The sequence below is a fragment of the Mizuhopecten yessoensis genome, unplaced genomic scaffold (genome assembly GCF_002113885.1).
Source record: "Mizuhopecten yessoensis strain PY_sf001 unplaced genomic scaffold, ASM211388v2 scaffold3627, whole genome shotgun sequence".
Classification (NCBI taxonomy): Eukaryota; Metazoa; Mollusca; class Bivalvia; order Pectinida; family Pectinidae; genus Mizuhopecten; species Mizuhopecten yessoensis.
The window spans coordinates 811,159-832,538 of record NW_018405139.1 but is presented as its reverse complement, the minus strand read 5'-3'; the positions used below and the strand labels follow the sequence as shown (position 1 = coordinate 832,538).

The following is a 21,380-nucleotide window of genomic DNA, read 5'->3' as shown; positions in this document are numbered from 1 at the left end:
ATACAAAACTGAGAACCCTTTGGCCAATGATGCTCCTGACCAAGCTTCAGACTGCATTTGGTTTAAATCCCTTCACTTGTATAGTAGGAGAGAAAAAATCCTCTACTTCCCCTATTTGGCCCCGCCCCTCTGCCCCCAAAGAGGCCACACCCTCCGTTTATACAAACTTGAGTCTCCTTTGTCCAAAGATGCTCTAGGACAAATTTGGTCAAAATCCTTCTATTGGTTGAGAAGAAGAAGATTTTTAAAGATTTACCTATTTTCCTCCTATTTGGCCCCGCCCCTCTGCCCCCAGGGGGGTTAGACCCTCCGTTTATACAAAACTGAGAACCCTTTGGCCAATGATGCTCCTGACCAAATTTGGTCAAAATCCTCTGAGCCATTCAGGACAAGTAGCATTTTAAAGGAAAAGGTTGACGGACGCCAGACGACGGACGCTGCACCATGGGATAAGCTCACTTGGCCCTTCGGGCCAGGTGAGCTAAAAATTTGTTTTGTAAAACCTTAAGTTCTGCAGAAATATTTCAACAGGAGAATTGATTTTTATTACCATATTGAAACTACCACAGGTGAAAAAATCACCTAAATAAGTCAAATTTAGTTCTGTCATAAATATGATTAAACAGAGTTTTAGCTGTAGACAACTTAAGGTGGAAGTGTGTGTAAGGAAAGACAACTCTGGAAACAGAAAAAATGATTTGGAGTTTGGAGATAACACCCATTTAAAAAGCAAAATGTTCATAAATCAAAAGTCAAGTTTGCTCTTTGATCCAACAGTACCACATGAAAGTACACCAGGGCGTAGATTGGGCACCGCATCTTCCTGTGGTCGACTTGCTGTGTCTGATAACTCTGGAGGAAGATGAAGTTTCTGAAGGAAAACAAAACGTTGCCAATAATTTTTCATTTTTGTTTTAAACTTTTGAAAGAATTTGAGAATTTTTTAAGATATTTAAAAAAAAAAATCACTATGTTTCAAAACATTTGATAAAAGATGTATAAACAGGCAAAATATTTCTTTTTGAAATAATTGTTGTGACTTAATGAGCAAGTAGACACAATATCGTGCAAATTTTCTAAATTTCTTGTCTACTTATTACCATTTCAATATCTAGAAAATACAACTAAGCATATGGATGGTGAATTTTTGTGGACTATGAAAAAAACATGCATATATTTTCAAAAGTTATAAAATTCGTATTTGTTCGCACCTCAATGGTGAATTTTTTTCTTCTCAATTTGAAGGCAAAATCCAGTGTGTCTGGCATGTGACTAGTTAGAGAATTGAGTCTGGGCAGCTGTCGGATGTGGAACAGGCCTACACAGAAAAGACAACTCACTTAACATAAGTACTCCATACTGGCTATATTATTTAATACAATCAATAAGAATTTCAGTAGGATTGACTATATATAGACCGATTGATACATGTACATGTAGTTTGTTTCACAAACAACTCCCCTCCCACACAAGATCACCTTGAAATCTAAATAAGGAAGGTGTCTTACCACATGAAACCATCAAAAACACAAAATGTAACATGATGTATACCCATAGTTATAATTGTTTGAAGCCTTGTTCTGGCTTGAATAAAATATGAAAGTCAGTGACTAGTAAAAGTCACAAACTACCTAAAATATAAAATACCCCAGCATAAACTTTTTATTGCAACAATTATGAAACAAGTTATTACAACTTATATTTGTATCACTCTTGTTTTTTGCATTAAGCCATATCTAAAATAGGAAATGCTATTGAATTCAAATACATGTATATAAAGTCAATATTTAGTTGAGCACATTCAGGCAATAGATGCATTATTTTGTTATTTGAAACCTTTACATGTTTAAAACACAATTATAAACAGATACTGAGCTACTTACATACAGTAAGCCCTTCTTCTATGTGGTAAAATTAAAAAAAATAATCCCAAATTTCTATTTCATAAGCTTTATATCAGTATTACGTGAATGATGAAATCCTACAAAACCAACCATGATATTCCTTGTAGGCTGGATTCTTTTCTTTGTCAGATCCCGCGAAACTTTCCAGATGAACCACTGTATCACATAATCTCTCCAGGCGGCTCACAAAAGTAGCACTCTAAAAAAACAATCACCGTGAAATTTTAATAAAGACAGAATTTGGAACAAAAAGGCTTTATTCGTTCAGGCTATGATACAGATAGCTCCAAATTTCATTTGCAGACACAAAATGAGGCATGTAATTACTGTACAACCAATTGCACTGAAGTTCAGACTTTATCTAATAAATACAATGTTTGTGAAAAGTTTTCAAAAAGTGTGTTTAATCACTGTGGCACTATTCACTCCAGTACTGCTGAGTTACACAGGGACCTGAGAAGTGTTTACAGTTATATTTTGACCTAAACTAAGGTGTAAAGAGAAATTTTAAAGGTTTTAGGGGTTTAGATCAACTTTCGGTAAATACAGATCACCTTTTTCGGTAAAAATGCATATCCATAATAAGTTTAAAACGTCTTTCACTTCTGATAAAAAAACTATTTTATGAACATTAAGACTGCAAATTAAGCTGTAAAATAAAAGTTTTCACACTATTTCTAAGATTTTGTCATTCAAGAGGGGTGCACTTTGTGGAATCAAGGGATATTACAACTTCACTACTTACCTTGAACAGATGTGTTGGAATGGTGATTATACACACACCAAACGCTGTCCTCAGGATGGATCTAAGTGCTAGAAGGAAGCGAGGCAGGGAGTAATCCAAATCCTCATGGTTTTCACAGAAACCACCATTTTCTCCCCACTGTGGTGATCCAAGAGAATGAATACCTACAGAGATTAATGTCAAATATGTTAGTAGGAAATGATGACTACTTAAGGATGTGTGCTACCTTGTAGTGAAATGCATTGCCTTTACAAAAGAGTTCCATATTAAGAAACCTGCATCAATTAAATTGATAGTTGTAATACTTTTGAAAGTTACTCAAAAATGCATGCACTCTTTTCACTAAGTGATTAATAGACGAAATCCACCATTCTGGATAAAGTTTAGTGCATTTGTCTTAAAAGGATATAACGTGCCATAACTCAGTATATCTTGGGCACATAAGTGTTAGCCTGAAATATAATTGTACAGACACTGCTTTGACATAACGTGAGGTGAAGGTCACAGTGATCAGCTACTCCTATAACATAAGAGGCCGCTGGTGGACCTTTTTTCTATCGGATATGATTTTGCCGACTGCGACGGCGCCTGTCAAAAATATCTTGCCGTGTAAAACCTGACATTGTTGGAGTAAGTGATCAGCATAACTTCTGTGGGTGCTGCAAGTATACTTTAAGTATATATCTGTGGGTGCTGCAAGTATACTTTAAGTATCATAAAAATATCTTCAATGGATTTAAAGTTAATTGGGTCAAACCAGATTTCCCTGAATATTTTGCAAATATTTCAACTTTGACCTAGAGGTAAGGTCATGGTGAATCAATTATAATGCACTGTATGACCACTGTATGACTAATTGACTATGCATACCTCCTATGGGTGATCTGACAAAATATTATTTGAAGAACTAGATGTAACTCGAAGGGGGGCCTTCGTAAAACCCCTTCTTTGATTGATAAGGAATTGGTGGAAGTGATGGGCATGTGGATTGGAAGAGTCATGTGAAGAGTTTATATGCTGAAAGTATTTGCACTGAAGGTAGTTTGATACACGATAACGTAATAACGGTAGAGGTCACAGTGACCTACATATGGTACGCGACACAATGCCTTCCATGCAGGTACCCACAAACCAAGATTCATAACCGTAGGTGAAATAGTACGGGAGATATGCTCCGGAAACCTTTCTGGCGACATTATGTAGGTCAGAGGTCACGGTAGAGGTCACAATGACCTACATATGGTACGCGACACACCGCCTTCCATGCATGTACCCAAAAACCAAGATTTATAACCGTAGGTGAAATAGTACGGGAGATATGTTCCGGAAACCTTTCGGACAGACAGACAGACAGACGAAGCAAATACTATATACCCCCGACTAAGTCGAAGCGGGGGTACAAAAACTAAAACAACCACAGCCAGGAAACATAATACAATTACCATTTGTCTCTTTTATGTAGAAATGGGACATCATTTAGCACAGTTGTCAGATAATTACCGATTCGTAGAATATTCCTTTTCTCTTGTACTTTAGCTGTGGAGAAACCTCCCCTGTCAATCTTTTCTTTTATGGTCTTCAGTAAGCACCTGTATTTTGGATTCATTACACCATTTAAATCACTGAAAAGATAAAAAGTTGAATAATCTGAAAAGAGATATACGTATACAAGTCAATAAAGTGAGTATAAGTGGATATTCCGTGTATTTGCTAATGGTCTGATACTACAATGTACATTATATCAAATGTGACAGAGATCATTGTTTTTTCAATGCCTCCACTTTGGGCCGAACTCAGATTTGCTGGTTCATAAGAATGATGCTCTACCGAATGAGCTGAAGAGAAATTCTCCCTAGCCAAGTCGGTAGGAAGCGGCTTGTATTTTACCGGGTTGACATGTTCCCCCTGCAGGAAAGAACATATCCCTAGTTTTACAGGGATCGTAAGTATCCCTGAGTATTTTTTTGTCCATATGTCTGAGGTCCCTAAGTATACCTGGGCAGCAATGCAATGTAAGGGAGGTCATTATATTCAATACAATGCCTCTGCTAGGGGTTGAACCCTGGACCTTTGGTTTGATTGTATGATGCACCACAGATTGTGCTTAAGAGAAATTCTCCCTAGCCCAGTCAGAAGCAAGTGGCTGGTATATATTTAACCAGGGTGACAGGCATAAAAATCCAAGATGGCAGCAGCCTCCTGCTAAATACAAATTCAGATGTTACCTCAGACTCTACATAATGATTCTGGTTTGTTGTACAAAAATGTAGTTAATTTTGGTATTTTGTCTCATTACCAGACAATTCTTCATTTCTTTTTTGTAAATGAAGGGAAACTATAGATCATGCTGCTTGAAATGAAGCAGTAGTTTTTCACGTTTAGTATGCTTGGCTAGAGTGATTTTGTATTGTATTTTTGTGAAGTACTTAGTGTGTTGGTATGTGCTCTGAGTAGGCAACTTGCACCTATAAATGTAAAATTTAAACTTTTTACAACGATTGTGAAGCAAATTTAGCGTGCATGGGTCTTAATGTTGGAGAAAACTGGAGTACCCAGAGAAAACCCAGGTGTTCGGGCAGGTGACCCATGAAAAGATAGACAGAGGTATACTGTATACCAGGAAATTTTCGCTTCAGTTCGATTATCTCCTTTTTTGCCGTCCTTCATGAGGCCATTTATCATTACAGTGATATAAACAGCACAGTAAACTTAGTAACAACATGTGAAGGGCAAAATAAACTCTGGGTGAAAATTGATTTTTTGGGCGAAGGGCGAAAGTTTGACTGGGCAAAAATGTCCCAGTATACAGTACATGTCTAGGTGCCAAATTTGCTACTTCATCCCGTCAAGTCTCTCAACAGAACCACAGCAACACTTCATTCATCTTCATACACAATCATGTTGACTCACCTTTTGGATACAATTGTCGGAGCCCAGTAATTTAATGTTAAAACAATACTTACCCGTCGAGAAGGTCAGTCTGACCGACACAGGAACAGTCACAGCTGTTGACAAGGGCGGGATCCATTACTTTGGTCAAGTCATAGTAGTGACCAAACTTAACAGTTGTTGGATTGGACTGTAAGTGTAAATCTGTATTTCAATACTACAGAACTCACTATTGTGAGGATTTAGTTACTCAATACCAAAATAAAAGATGGAACATCAACATTCTCTTTGTAAGTCTTCCCTAAACATTAACATTGTCACTATTTTCTCCTAGCCTTAATGAGTATACCTTCTATAATGAAAGATAACTGTATTTATGTAATGTCAGGCTAGTTGCTGTATTGAATAAAGCCTTAATTAGTATACCTTCTATACTGAAAGATAACTGTATTACTGTAATGTCAGGCTAGTTGCTGTATTGATTCAAGCCTTAATTAGTATACCTTCTATAATGAAAGATAACTGTATTACTGTAATGTCAGGCGAGTTGCTGTATTGATTAAAGCCTTAATTAGTTTACCTTCTATACTGAAAGATAACTATATTACTGTAATGTCAGGCTAGTTGCTGTATTGATTAAAGCCTTAATTAGTATACCTTCTATACTGAAAGATAACTGTATTTCTGTAATTTCAGGCTAGTTGCTGTATTGATTAAAGCCTTAATTAGTTTACCTTCTATACTGAAGGATAACTGTATTACTGTAATGTCAGGCTAGTTGCTGTATTGATTAAAGCCTCAATTAGTTTACCTTCTATACTGAAAGATAACCGTATTACTGTAATGTCAGGCTAGTTGCTGTATTGATTAAAGCCTTAATTAGTATTCCTTCTATACTGAAAGATAACTGTATTTATGTAATATCAGGCTAGTTGCTGTATTGATTAAAGCCTTAATTAGTTTACCTTCTATACTGAAAGATAACTGTATTACTGTAATGTCAGGCTAGTTGCTGTATTGATTAAAGCCTTAATTAGTATACCTTCTATACTGAAAGATAACTGTATTACTGTAATATCAGGCTAGTTGCTGTATTGATTAAAGCCTTCATTAGTTTACCTTCTATACTGAAAGATAACTGTATTACTGTAATTTCAGGCTAGTTGCTGTATTGATTAAAGCCTTAATCAGTATACCTTCTATACTGAAAGATAACTGTATTTATGTAATATCAGGCTAGTTGCTGTATTGATTAAAGCCTTCATTAGTTTACCTTCTATACTGAAAGATAACTGTATCACTGTAATGTCAGGCTAGTTGCTGTATTGATTAAAGTCTTATAAAGGCAATAAAGGGGTGGTCTGCAGTTGTCAATCATAACAACTTTTCCAAGTCTTAAGTAGTTGGAATATATAAAACCTGAATCACAAACATACATTCTATTATATGAATGAAGAGAAGGAAAACAAACCCTTTGATAGAATGACTAAGAAAAAGAAAATTATGCCATTTTGATTCAGATCAACTATTAGCCCAAGTTTTCTCGGGTCCAATCACCAGACTTCTTAGATGTCTGATGGAGAACCAATAAATTAGCCTTATACTTAGTTATTTATTCTTTGTTTATAATCAATCTTGATATATAGGATAAAATATGAGACATTTACATGTGTATATAATATCATGATGAGAAAGTTCGTGCTCTTTCTTCACTGGATTTATATTTATCAACAATTGTTCAGAGATGAAAACTTCTGCAGTTTTGCTGGCATGTTAGAACGTGCGTCTGTCAAAAATTGACAACATATTTTTGTGAGATAAAATTAGGGAGGAGGCTTAATTGCTGCCAGCCACTCTGCTCTCACGACATTTACAAAAATGGGGAAGGGGCTTACGGGCAAGTGGGGTCTTATTTGCGGTCAAATACAGTAACAATCTAATCAAAATTATATCTTCACATCGCTCCCGTTTACTGATATGTCGCGTTGAAGCAACGTATCAGTAAACGGGAGCGATGTGAAGATATAATTTTAATTAGATTGATACAGTAATAACATTTAAATCAACATGTACTATGTATATGCAGTATTACTGCAACCATTAATATGCATGATGATCACAAAAAAGAACACCAAGTAAAAGTTGCATGCTATGCTGTCAACTAAACAGTTCCTAGGCACATTTTCTCTGGCTTTTACCTGGAACTTAGGTAGGTGTTGATATCGCCAAGCTATTGACATCTTCTCTGACCCCTCCTCCTCAGGCCTGGTCACCACTGACCCTGGGTCATCAATGATAGGGGCAGGTAACTCCTGTAGTAGTATAATATAACCATGAAAATCATAACACACATTGTCATCCTGTATGTTACTGATAAATGAAACCTGAATTAGAGATTTTGTCCTTTGTTAAATTCTGAAATATTATAAAGAATACAGATTATAAATGGCCCTTTAAGAGATAAATGTGATCTTTAAACACAGGATTACGGTGTCTGGTAGTACAGGTTTCTATTTCATTAACTTGGAAAAAATAAATGAACTATCATAGAGAGTTAAATATGCTTTGTATTATGAAAACATTTTGTTTTTAATTTTTGAAAAACACACACGGATATTTGAGAGAATATCACTCATCACTTGATTAATTGATTTGTATAACACTAACAGCTATATTTATTAACTAAATTTTGAATTTGTAATTTTTCAAGGGAGATAACTCATACAAATCACAGGTATAACATGTAGGTTAGCAAGTAACCTTGTGACAAGTGGACAAAGAGGTGTCACCTTGATGATTTGGTCCGGAGACTGGTCAGCACTTGATAGCAGTAGAGAGTGACCGGTCATCACTGCCTCAGCACAGAAATACTTCAACAACAGCCGACCATAGTTTCCAAAATTATCCTCCTCTGAAATGAATTATTTTGATTTTTTAATACAAGATAAATGATTGGATTAAAATTATTTTTACACTATGATGTAGTAAATATACACGTAGGTACACCTCTGTTGTACATTATAATACTCCTAAGTACTGGAGTCCTGATAATATATATACATAGTCTTATGAAAAAAAATGTAACTCCAGCATTTATTCATATATATATTTTCCATCAAATTATAATTTTCTCCCATATAGAACTATATATTAAATGTTAAAATCTTCAATTATAATGACATTTTGTGTTGTGCAAATAATCAATATTAAATTGCTCAATTATTCATAGTTGGAAAAGGCCCATTGATCAGATTGACATACATTTAATTGATAAAAGCCAATTTGAAAATTGTAATTTATATAAAGCCTGATTACCTTCATAAAATGTCTTTATTTTAACTATTAAAACAATTTAGGACACATTTTGATTCAAATTAAATCCTTCACACTTTTTTATCTACATGTATGGTACGTACATTAGGTACACTGAACAAGAGTTCAACTGAAGGATCCTATTTTGGTCACCTTCTTTTCTATACATGTACAATGAATCATCGTAGATGTGTCTATAGACATATTTTTCATTACGATACAAAGGACAGTAACACAACAAATTGCATTCTTACCAACAAGCAAAACAGATCCAACAGCTAATCCTCCACCTGAAATAGAAATTAATATATAAGTAAAACAATGGCTGCGCTTCCTGCCAATCACACCACGGGTCTCGGCATGTGCTGACCTCAACCTCATTTATATTATTTTAAAAGTGCCACGAAAACCTTTGAAACTCTGAAATCGCGTGTGTTTTTGGAGGAAACGGAGATCATGTCCGAGGAAGGAGAATACATTCTACGTGCATATAGGAGGGTTTTAAAAGAAAAAATATCCATCTTTCCAACAGAACTAAGCATTTTCCCGTAGATCAACTCTAAATGTTGTTTTTGATGCAAGAAAGTTATGTTGGGTCGACTTTTCAACATTGATGGCTTTCTGCCTTCTCGTATATATGATCATTAGGGGTATCATTTTTACCGAAAGTAGATCTCACCCTTAAAAAATGAAAAAATTACTCTGACCACCTTCGTTTAGGTTCAAATATAATTGTAACAAATTTTCAAGCCAATGTGATACAATTTGTCATTTTCACCAAGATTTAGACAGAGACAACTATCATAATTTTGTGAACTTTGTATTTTTCATCGGATTACGGTGAAAGATTGACAACTTTTTTGTTCATAATGGGTAATAGAGCTTGATGTATCAGTAATAAAATTGGTACTCAAATGGGTAACTGTTACCCAAATGCAGGAGTATTACCAATATGCGCCGTTGTACCCGACCAGTTAATTGCAAACCCAGATAGCTGTTTGTAATTGCAATTTTGATCTGGATATTATAAACAGAGAAAAAATGTAAATCTGGAAACTTTTCATTTTATCAGCATGGGTTTAGAAGTGGTTGATCCTGTACAACACAATTACTAGAAACCCTTAAGGATACATGAATTCATTAAAGATATGAAACAGGAAGTAGTTGTATATGGCCAGTACTCATCATCCAAGTTGGTCACCAGTGGAGTTCCACAGGAGAGCGTCCTCGGACCAGCACTGTTTCTTATCTACATCAACGACCTACCTGAGTCACTCGTCAATAAAATCAAAATGTTTGCAGACAACGCCAAACTCTATAAACCAACAAAATATAATGAGGATGGATCGTCACTCCAGAACGACGTCAACAAGCTAAAGGTATGTGAATGGACAGACAAATGGCTGATGGAACTTAATTAATTCAAACAAATGTAAACACCTCAAAATATATACAGGCCAAGAGAAGAACAACGTCAGATATATGATCACCCAGCAAGGGAAGAGACATCAAATAGACCTGGTGGCAAGTGAACGAGAACTCGGGAGTAGTTATTGATAAAAACCTAAAATTTAGTGAGCAAGTAAACACTGCAGTAACCTAGGTCTCATTACAAATTTTTCAGTTGAATCAATTAAGAAATTTTTCTCAACCTTTACAAATCTTTGGTACGTCCATACCTTGAAATTAATGTTACTACGTGGTCACTATATACTGAAAAAAAATCTCCCTAGAAATGTTCAAAGAAGGCCTAGGCAACCAAACTTGTTCCATCCCTAAAAGATCTCTCATAACCTGAACTATTTGTCGGCTAGGACTACCATCACTTGAATATAGAAGACTAAGATCTGATATGGTAGAAATCTATAAGCTAATAAACACCATAGATATAACCAACCAACAAATCATCACTGCCTTCGAAAACCTAAATTGGAGGGGAAACTAAACAAAAAATGAAAAAAATCGATATAAGACCAACATTTGAGTACATGCTTTAAAAATAGAATTGTAAATATTTTGAATCAACTCCCTACAATTGTGATAGATTACCCAACCTTATTTTTTTTTTAAATCTGGGCTCAATAAGCATTGGGTCAAACATCCATTCAAGTTTTTACCATCGTGCTGAGATATTAAGTTGTATACGCGTCCTCTGCGCAACCTGTAAATAAGGGAATGACTATGAAGAAACGTCAACCATAGGGTCACGTTACAATCACACATATATGCTATACTGATATGCATGGGTCACAACACACATATAGTATGTTCATGTGTTGTGACCCATATCAGTATAGCATATGTGTGATTGTAACGTGACCCTGTGCGTCAACAGGAGCAAGGCATTATGCTTACGAAGACGTCGACCACATGAACCATTTTCTCTTTGATACCTCCGCCCGATCAAAAAATAAAACGAGATAACTTATTGAGATATTTCGGACTAACATTCTGTTTGAGCAATGCACCTTCAAGTGCCAAACATATAATTACATAATTTACCTAGTATGCTATCAAGGGATGGAATACCACTAGAAATCAAGAGTTGGTTATTGTATAATGAAGGCTTAGACCCAGCAATTTGCAAATTTTTAGCACGTGTCTTCCTCTGGAAACTGGTTGCCGCCATATTTGTTTACATCTATGCTGAGCGCTATAAAGTCGATAATAAAACTATGTTAACTATCATCATTAGTTGTAAAGAAAACAAATAAAATTGATAAATTCTTACGCAAAAGTATTCATTATTGATTACTATTTTATAGATACTTGTGATGTTTCACAGCATGCAGTTCTTTTAGATTTTAAATAAGTTTATACATTATCGCTTATTTTTAGAAGAACTCTTTAATTAGGAGATAAAAAACAATCATGTGTTGAAAGTGACAGCACGCGCTAAATTAGAATTGTTTTGTTGACGTTAGTATAGCCTCCCTAATTACTACAATAACTACATATATACATGCTTTGGTATATTTTGATAATTTTTCCGAAATAGTTCGAAGAACTCTTTCAGCGATTGGAAGAACGCTGCAATACCCAAGGGATCGTTCGATATACCATCACAACGACAGACAGCAGACGTTGGTCGAGAACTGCATTGAATGCTGAAGCAGACGACAACTCAGCAAAAGAAAATTAACAATTTAACAAAAGGTAAAGTGCTAATCTATTTCACTGTTATACTGTGAAGAAGTGGTTTAATTACACATTTCAAAAATTGTACGTACTATTTTGACCACTTCCAAAGTTTGAATATTTCAATTCTTTCAATTTTAAAATTAGAGCTCCAGACGGTCGTAAAGCCATGAAAGAAGTTGGCCTGCTTATGATGGATGTAGATGCATAATGACATGTGGTTGTTCAGATACTGAATTACTCAGTATATCGAAACATGTATGAAAGATTTTTATGCATTTTAAAATGAGAATTTTAAATCGTGTTTCACAATGCATTTGTCTTTGATAATTTAGATGGACATAAAAGCTTTCATGCAGTGTAAGAAACCAAGGCGATCCGGCAGATTGGAAGGAAAAGAAAAAGCAGAGACCAAATCCAAAGAATTACGGCAAAACCCTTTAGGATACTTTGACATGCTACCAATAGAATTGAAATTTCATGTTCTTCACTTTCTAAATGGTAAAATATAGTTACATATACATATAGATCTGGAATCAAAATTCTAGAGTTGTTCATTTGGGAGTCGATATGAAAATAGTTTCTGTTGTTTTATATGACTACTATAGTTGTTATTTTTTGCCATTGCCATTTATGTGGGGGAGGGGGGCATATGATATATTTTGCTTCCAAGATACAATTTCCAGAATATTAGTTAGACATGTTGTCTGGAACTGCATACCAAGTCTTTTTGCATATTGTTTTGTGCAACTCTCAGATTTTAAGTGTATTCAAGAAGTACACATGCTATCACATGACATTTTTTTCTTTAACTCTATAAAATCTGTGGAGAAAAAGTATTTTGGAAACAACATATTAATTACTGTGCTAGCTATAAACAACATGTGTCAGACCTGTACTGTCCTGTCTCGTTGCAATTTGCAATATTAATTCATTGTATTATTAAAAGGTTAAGTATGAGAATACATCATATTTCAGATCTAAAGGTCAACCACAGGACCAGGGGGACTGTTTCTTTGTTGTAAATGTGTTAAGAGCCCATTGACAGTTATGTCTTACAGAGGGTTTCTAGTCCCTGGTTTATTTCTTAAGGGTATCTTCAGGAACATATTTTATTAATCAAATAAACTGTACATACATAGATCTATACAAAAACTCGTAGGAAAAAAAAATTGTGACTGACCAGTATATGTATTTGAATGGTCAATACTTCTTTGCCCAATCAAGCATGAGCATTATATACCACATACTTCCAAAGAATTTGTATTCAATTCCAAGTGATGGTGGAAAAGGATAGTGATGTATGATAGGTTTAGTTGTTAACGGTATCCTTAGAATTACACTGTGGTTTTCCCCGAGGGGTTGCCTCAACAAAGAAAACATTAGTTTTGCTCTAAACAGCAATGAAATGAAAGCTATATAGTATTGAGTTGATGTTTCTTTGCTGTTTACAATGTACACAACTGAAAATGAAAATAGTTTTCACATGTTGTTCCAAGAACACACAAACTTGACTGAAATAGGTATACATTGTCAGCATTCTACAATGGTAATCTACAACAAAATGGTATTGCAGGTATTGTTTTTATGTTTGAATTTGAGAAACTTTGAAAACTTTCTGTTGGACAACTTGGTGATGGTAGTAAATTTGGGAAAATTGTGCAAATCAATGTTCAAGAAATCTTTTACACGAAAATAAAACAATTCTAAGAAACGATTTTGAAAGTATTTTTATATACCTTTTACTGTTTTTCGTTAAATTCTAAGCTAAATGGTCATCCCTTATTTTATTTTATTTTTTCAGTTGAAGAATTAAGTGTGCTAACCATTACATCAAAGTCAATGAGAAATTTGATCGAAGGCTACCGAGTACTTACACCAGCTATGCAGGAGATATTAGCAAAAATTCATACACAGAGTGCATGTCTACCAGTTCCTGTTAAGAAACAGTCTGATGTCATCAGGACATTCCAGCAAATGGGTATTTAAAACTTTAACAAGTGAAGCCATAACAGTTGTTTCATAGTATCTTTTAGTACATACACAAGACAACTTCAAGCTGAATAAATATTGGGTGTAACAAATGCAGAGAATGAAAAAGAATTTCAAAGTTATTTGAGAAAGCACAAAATCTTACTTGTGAATTTATAGTGTCTATTGAGTGTCTAGATTATTTAAGACAAACATATTCATATCAGACAACATTTATCTTGCTCTGTATCACTTTGAGTTTGATGTGAATATATATTTGAAACATTATCTTATCAATGTTTGAACAATATTTCCTGTTTGCAAATGTGTACTTTAATTTTGTAGGGCTTCTTATGAAACGGTCAACATGTTTATATTCTACAAGAGATCGCCTGAAATTTGTGACTGAAGTTCTTACTAAAGTAAGGCAATGTATAGTGAACTTTTTTGTACTATTTTACTACTATGTTTCCACAATTAAAAAATCTGGGAAAGACAAAGTGTATTGCCAGATGCAACTTAAACTGGATATATTGAAAAAGAACAGTCTTAATTGTAAAAGTGGAATTTTCACTTATTCTTAACAGAGTTATAATAATAATTACAAAAACAAATTTCTTTGATTGTACATATTACAATTAGAATAGAAAGAAGAATTTGTTTCAGATTTTCATTCAATGAAATGGATCGAGCTAATATTCTTTCATTTGTCAACAGATTATGTGTTCAAATTCTGACAAATGTGAAAACTTAGCTGGATGTATTGCACTGAACTGCTTTGGAAAGTTCCTCCATACTGTGATAGCAGGATGGGATGATTCTGAGTGTCTGAGGGTCTTTGATGCAGTGTGTCACCATACAGCAATTTTGAAAAATGTTAAGATTATTGTCAATTCAAAACCAGGTTTGTATTAAAAATGTTTTGTATTATGAAAAACTTGGAAGTTTTGTTTCCAATTTTTTTTAACTGCATATTAAAATGTTTCAGTACATTAATTATTTAATATAATTATCTCTTCAACTGATAGTGATTTGAAAATAATTATTCTTTCCATTATCTAGCTTGAAGAAATGAAAATACATGCATAATTTAATCAAGGTTTAAGGATGATCAAAACATTTTCTTTAGAAATAGACAATTTCATGAAACAATTGAAAAATAGTCTGATCATGTGTTTATGAAAAGAAAGGCACCTGACCTGAACTAACTTTTTTCAGTCATATAAATTTCTTTCATTTCTAACCAGGAAAACATACCCAGATGGAGTTTCAGATCAGAGCCTTCTTCAGGCGTGTGTTTGTAGACCACTGTCACACAGTTCAAGATCGAGCCTTTTGGCTTAGTCGGATTCTAAAGCAGTGGCCAATGGTACACCAGGCTAGACTTCTGTATGTTCTCTATGGCCCTGCTGTCGAAGGTGAGAGTTGAAATACTGACACTGTATAATGCAATTTTCGAGGATAGTTGTGAAACAATAATGTCAACATTGACCTTTGACTGTAATATTTGGTGTGGAATACTCTGTAAAATTGTGTTCATGTTTATCAATTATTAAATCATGTTACAAGGGAAAGGTTATTTTAGAATTGGGATACAATTCAGAGTTTTCAATAGATGTTTTTTAAGATGTAGACTATATTCATTCATAATTGAAAAAAGCTTTCGTTTTAGACATGGAGTTATTGTCTGAATTGACATTATACATGGCTGCTGTTCCTTTGCCTGCTTGCTCCTCATTAAAATCTTTCTTTTTTTGAAGCAAAAATGAGCAGATTATTACAGGCATTCAAACATTATATTAAATATATATACATTATTCTCTGTTGATTATCAAATTAGATGTTAAGTTTTCAGGCATTCTATGAGAAAGTTCAAATTTTGAAAAGAAACAGGTTCAAAGAACTGATATTCATAAAAAATACAAACTGTCAACATTGACTGTATAATTTGGTGTAGAATGCACTGTAAAATTGTGCTGATATACATAAAATGATGTTACAGGGGAAAGGCAATTAAAAAACATGGCAGTTACCTTGAGATACAATTCAAGGTCTTTAATAAGAGTTTTTATCGGTCATGCACTTTTTCATCTTACTTGGAATGGGCATTTTATATGACCATTCCTTTCCCTGCACCCAGTTAAACTCGCCCCCAGAAGGCTGGGTGTTGGAAACGAAACAAAATCTCGTTATAAATAAAGCAGGTTCTTGTAGAAAAAAAAACCTGTGTTGGAAGACAAAATGCCAACTTGAAGGCGATAATGGTATGATGATGATGATGATGATGATGAGTAGTAAGAGCATATTGTTGATAATGAAAATTGAAAATGGATATATATGGGTTTCATTTGAATCAAATCCTATACTAATTAACAGCAATATTTTGTCCATGTCAGTCGTGTTACAGTTTGCTGATGAGACTGCATGACCTTCAGACATTGCACATGCATCTCTGTCAATGATCTAATTTCTTATGTAACAGGGTAAAGTTTTCGGACATACAATGAAAGGGTTAAATTTTGAAAAATCAAAAATGATATTCATAAAAAAAATACAAATTTTTAAGTCTTATGACATAATTCTCTAGGATACTATGGGCTGTCGTGCCAGTGAAAAGTGATTATGAACTCTAATTTTGTCAAACGCAAGACTCTTGGATTTTCTTTGTCTTCTGCTAAAGGGGGCATCAAACAAACCAAAATTAAAATGATATGCTGCAACACCAATGAGTTATTATTTTCTTTATTTCTGCCATTTTCCTACAATTTTGTGCCTCAATTGTGTCAATTTCTTGGTACTCTTTACCATATATACCATGTTTCTGCTGGTATTTGACCTTGTATGACCTTATTGTGTTGATGGACCTTAATATTGTCAAATTGTCCTGAATTTTGTTCCGGCTGACACTAATTTCAGGAGAAGTGTTGTGGTATGATGTTTGTGAGAGTTCACCATACAACTCGGAGCAGTCTGCAGCACATTTCAATGAACTGGCCAATGCCCTACAGGTACTCCACTGTTACCCACAGGAGTGGTCAGAGGATGACATCATCAGTGTCCTTGATGAACTTACAAGTAAGAAAATCAAGTAATAAAGCTAAACTGAAATCCTAAATAACCAGTATCAGTTTAATAGCTAATGAACATGGGTACGAGATTCAGAGCTTTCCCATTACAAAATACATATTTGAATTAAATTTATGCTCAGATAACTTGGTTGTAACCGTTTTTGTATCTCAGTCTAGATCGAATCTGAAATAGTTTGCTTAAATATGACTATGAGTTTTTGGCACATTTGATGACCATACAAAACGTTATACGTACTGGACAAGTGGGCCATTGATGAGGTTATAAAACCATCGAGCTTGCAGTTGTTTTCAACATATTTACCAATATTACAGAAAGAAATACTGAAATATACTAATATGCTTGTAATAATGTCACATCTAGCTCAAATGAATACTCAAATTCATCATAAATTTTAATTTTGTAAATAAGGTCTCCCAGACGAGTGGCTTGCAGAGAATATTGCTCATCTGCTGATCTTGTGTGGAGACAACATCACCTCCAGGTTACTGGTCAGTAAAGCTATCAATGGAAGGATTCGGGAGCTGGCCAGCATCACTACCTCATTCTGTGTGGTAAGTTACTTCCAGGTTACTGGTCAGTAAAGGAGTCTTTGTATAAATATTTAATATTTAATTATAAATACTAATTGTATAGATATGTTGAGTTTTAGTCATCATTTTTCCGGTCGAAGTGGAAGAAATGTGGATTTGTTCGAGAAATGAAAGATAAATTCATAAAATTCAAGCAAATATGAATTTATTATTAACAGCTATGGTTATTAGGATTTAAATGGCGTATTAATATACAATTTCCAGGTGTGTGTGAAGAGCAGTTTCAGTCTGTCTTATGCGATGACCGTAGTGCAGATTATTGTGGACACATTAGAAAACCCAAAAGACAGACAGAGCTACTTCAATAATGTCGTGGAAATGTTCAAAGAACTCATCTTGGATACTCATGAGTTCTCAGATCCAGGTACTTTTAACTTCCATAAATTGCACATTTTCATGCTTTAAAGGCAGCCAATTCATTATTTTCATTTCCGAAAATTAATTATTTTTACATTCCTCTTTTATAATAAATTTCTGTTTTGACTTTGTTTTTGAAATTTCAAAACTTTTTAAATGTTAATTATTTGTGTATTGTATTTTTTTAAATTGAAGAAAAACAAAAGCTTTCAATTTCCATTACCTGGTATTTTGTTGTTGTTTATATCCTTTACTTTGTTTTTACTTTGTCCATCAATATTTGATAAGCTTGATCTTTTCATTACAGACGACACACATGAAAACGAGATGTTCTTTCTGGTCACAGCTATGTCAGAGTTCACCAAGAAGGTCATTCATGTAGCCTACAAGCCACTCCTGTCCTAATACAGCATGGACAAAAAAACATGACCTTTGAGACTTGACTTAAGATTAATGCTTTCAGATTTGGATCCTGCAAACTGTGATTTATAAGATTTTGTTGAGACGCAGGAGTGTAGCAAATCTCATTAGCTGGGTGACACATTTTGGTTTATCTATTTTATCTTTTAGCTGGGTTTTTTCTTAAATACTGAAATAACTTATTCAATGCATATTTTGCAAGATACATTGAAACCGCAGATACTAGCCTCGTCTCTCAATGTACACCTATAATATAAACATAGGTGTATTGACAGACGAGCCTAATATATACCTGTGGTGAAACCTGCTTAACCTACAAACCCTTCTTTTGATCATCCTGCCATAATCAACATACAGCTCTTATCAACCTTTGTATTCTGACACGCTGTCTTCCAAGCAATTTGTTGGATCCCACACAATGTCTGATTGGACAAGTTTCAATGTATCATATTCTTTAACAATTTGTGAGAAGATCTATTTCAAATTTACCTTCTGCTTTAAACTATTTGTAGATGGTATCTTACAGACGATAGCTAACTGATGATATTTCTTTCATGAATATTAGTTTTGATGGATAAGTTAGTGAAAGAGAATTTGTGATAATATTTTATAAAATATAGTGATTAAAAGCATTAAAATTCAAACAAAATATGGAAGTCTTAGAGCAAAATGATTTTCCTGAAAGATATTAACAGGAAATTCTGATATTTTCATGAATATTTTTTTTATTCTTGTTTGAATTTTTAAATGAGTTGTTGAGCTAATGACTTGATACAACTGGTTTCTGGTCTGTATTGTTGTTGAATACTTGTTTATCAGAATTATACAATTACATCCGGTACATGTAGGTAATGATCTGTGATTCTATAATGATTGAACATGTGAATTTGAAAACTATGTGCTCTTCAGCTGTGATTATTTTTATATCTAACTTATTTCTTGCGATTATGAGATGTGAAGTAAACATTATTTAAAAGAAATGTTCAGTACGTGATACATGTATGTGGTTGTGTACTAGTGTGAATTTGAGAGTGACACTTGACAAATATCAGTTGATTTCATTAGAAAAAAGACTTTGAAGTATTTGGAGAGAATAAAGGAAAAATGTTGTTTCTTTGCAAAATTGAAGATTTGAAAGTGATACATGAAAAACTGTCACAAGATTTTATGTTGATTTCATTAGAAAGAAAACCTCAAGTAAATTATGTGTGGTGAAGGGGAAAATGTTGTTTCATTATGCAATATGGATTCTAAAGTGGTACATGAAAAATTGCTTGTAAAATTTGAAGACAATTTTATTATAAAGAAAATTTCAATCGTAGAGAGAATGAGAGGATAGTAGTAGTATGTTAATTCTATTGTATGGGTAGATCTTGAGTAAGTAAATCCGTTGTTAGATGGTATTTCTATGTGCGTATATACCTGGTATGTGTGACTCTTCCCATGAAAATTAGATGGAATGTAAGTTTGAAACTGTATATTATTGTTGCAACAATATTAAAGATTCTTATGAAATTTTGTTGTTACTTTTTTATATGGCCTGAACGCTTAAAGTAAGTTTACGCTATGATGCAATATTCTTCAATCGTCTGTAAAAAAAAATCATCAGTTTGATCACTCATAAATTCTACATAACCAAATATGTCTCAATAAGAAAAAAATCTCAAGCAAAAACCTGAAATTATCTGTAGACGTACCAACTTTACCTTACCGAGACAATTATTAACTATCGGTAGAAGTTGTGTAAAAAGTAGGGTCAATGCCTATGGAGATTTAACATTAGTGTCGGCCCCCACTTGTAATTTCAAAACAAGATAAATCCATAAAGGTATGGGTATAGGAATCTTAAGTCAGGAACTGTTAGTTTCATAATTCATTTGATGATAAATGGAACCTCATTGACTTACAACTGTGTGGGTGTTAAAGGTGTGGTAATACAATTCCTCCTAGAGCATTTAAATGACACCATTACCTTAAAAGTATATCATCATCGTGTGCAACATATTGATACTGTTATTTTGATACCGAATATTACATTATTTCAAGGAAAAATTGTTCTTTTTATTGAAGATTAAAGTAGAAAAGTATGTGAAATTTATTCCTAACGAGAAAATTTCCATTTTTGACACGTTGATTTAAATAGTTCTAAAACTAGTCTATTGTTCATACTTGATTAACCCTTTCACCACTGCAGACCACAATGGACTCATCCAGATCAATGCATGGTAGAGTTTACTAAAGTTTTATAGGGATGAAAGGAATAAAAGATGACTACCAATAAAATCTTTCAACATCAGGAAAAAAAAATTGACAACCGGTAAATTTGTCATATAACACTCAGTGGCGGATCCAGAGGGGCTTTTTGGGCTTCAGGAAACCCCCCCACCCTGAGAATTTTCTTTAAAAATCATGTATTTTCACCATTTTCCTCATTTTCCCCCCACATGGAAACCCCCTCCAGGAAATTTGGAACCCCCCCCCCCGTAGTACTATTTGAAACTTAGTATACATTATAATCATGATATGAAGTTGTTTCTCCCTTAAAAGAATTTTGATTCGACCATTTTTTTTAAAAGTTATTGCCGTTTGTTCATTTCAGTATTTGAATTTTGTCCGGAGATCCCCTCCTACATTTTTCGACCGATCTCTTTGAAACTTGGTATACATTATAATCATGATATGAAGTTGTGTCTCCCTTAAAAGAATTTTGATTCGACAATTTCTCTAAAAGTTATTGCCCTTTGTTCATTTCAGTATTTGATTTTGTCCTGCAATCTCCTACATTTTTCAACGGATCATCATGATATGAAGTTGTGTCTCCCTTAAAACAATTTTGATTCGACGATTTTTGCAAAATTTATTGCCTTTTGTTCATTTTTAAAGTATTTGATTTTTTGTCCGAAGATTTTCTCCTACATTTTTAGCTCACTTGGCCCGAAGGGCCAAGTGAGCTTATGACATGGT

The 21,380-nt window shown here is 34.0% G+C and overlaps 2 protein-coding genes across 2 annotated transcripts; one reads left to right on the top strand and one right to left on the bottom strand.

Annotated features, from left to right (window-relative positions):
- Window positions 1-489: 489 nt before the first annotated feature.
- Window positions 490-11,483, bottom strand: LOC110447820 (elongator complex protein 4-like). Its single transcript, XM_021493759.1, has 10 exons — window positions 11,353-11,483; window positions 9,105-9,140; window positions 8,328-8,449; window positions 7,737-7,850; window positions 5,613-5,728; window positions 4,150-4,271; window positions 2,650-2,813; window positions 1,995-2,103; window positions 1,212-1,318; window positions 490-871 (listed from the first exon to the last, which is right to left on the bottom strand). The coding sequence occupies exons 1-10, from the start codon at window positions 11,477-11,479 to the stop codon at window positions 746-748; spliced, it is 1,143 nt and encodes a 380-aa protein (XP_021349434.1). The 5' UTR covers window positions 11,480-11,483; the 3' UTR covers window positions 490-745.
- A 255-nt stretch (window positions 11,484-11,738) lies between these two features.
- On the top strand, window positions 11,739-19,559 carry LOC110447853 (F-box only protein 47-like). Its single transcript, XM_021493802.1, has 10 exons — window positions 11,739-12,006; window positions 12,324-12,489; window positions 13,793-13,969; window positions 14,305-14,381; window positions 14,677-14,863; window positions 15,207-15,377; window positions 16,876-17,034; window positions 17,458-17,600; window positions 17,844-18,003; window positions 18,304-19,559. The coding sequence occupies exons 2-10, from the start codon at window positions 12,324-12,326 to the stop codon at window positions 18,399-18,401; spliced, it is 1,338 nt and encodes a 445-aa protein (XP_021349477.1). The 5' UTR covers window positions 11,739-12,006; the 3' UTR covers window positions 18,402-19,559.
- Window positions 19,560-21,380: the final 1,821 nt, after the last annotated feature.

What these genes read in the sequence shown, in the direction of transcription:
- LOC110447853 (XM_021493802.1), top strand. Translation starts at nt 12,324, where the DNA reads ATGGACATAAAAGCTTTCATGCAGTGTAAGAAACCAAGGCGATCCGGC. An exon ending in TCACTACCTCATTCTGTGTG is followed by an intron (nt 17,601 to 17,843) that starts GTAAGTTACTTC and finishes TACAATTTCCAG; the next exon opens with GTGTGTGTGAAGAGCAGTTT. An exon ending in TCATGAGTTCTCAGATCCAG is followed by an intron (nt 18,004 to 18,303) that starts GTACTTTTAACT and finishes TTTTCATTACAG; the next exon opens with ACGACACACATGAAAACGAG.
- LOC110447820 (XM_021493759.1), bottom strand. Translation starts at nt 11,479, where the DNA reads ATGGCGGCAACCAGTTTCCAGAGGAAGACACGTGCTAAAAATTTGCAA. An exon ending in ATCCCTTGATAGCATACTAG is followed by an intron (nt 9,141 to 11,352) that starts GTAAATTATGTA and finishes TTTCTATTTCAG; the next exon opens with GTGGAGGATTAGCTGTTGGA. An exon ending in TGGATCTGTTTTGCTTGTTG is followed by an intron (nt 8,450 to 9,104) that starts GTAAGAATGCAA and finishes AATTCATTTCAG; the next exon opens with AGGAGGATAATTTTGGAAAC.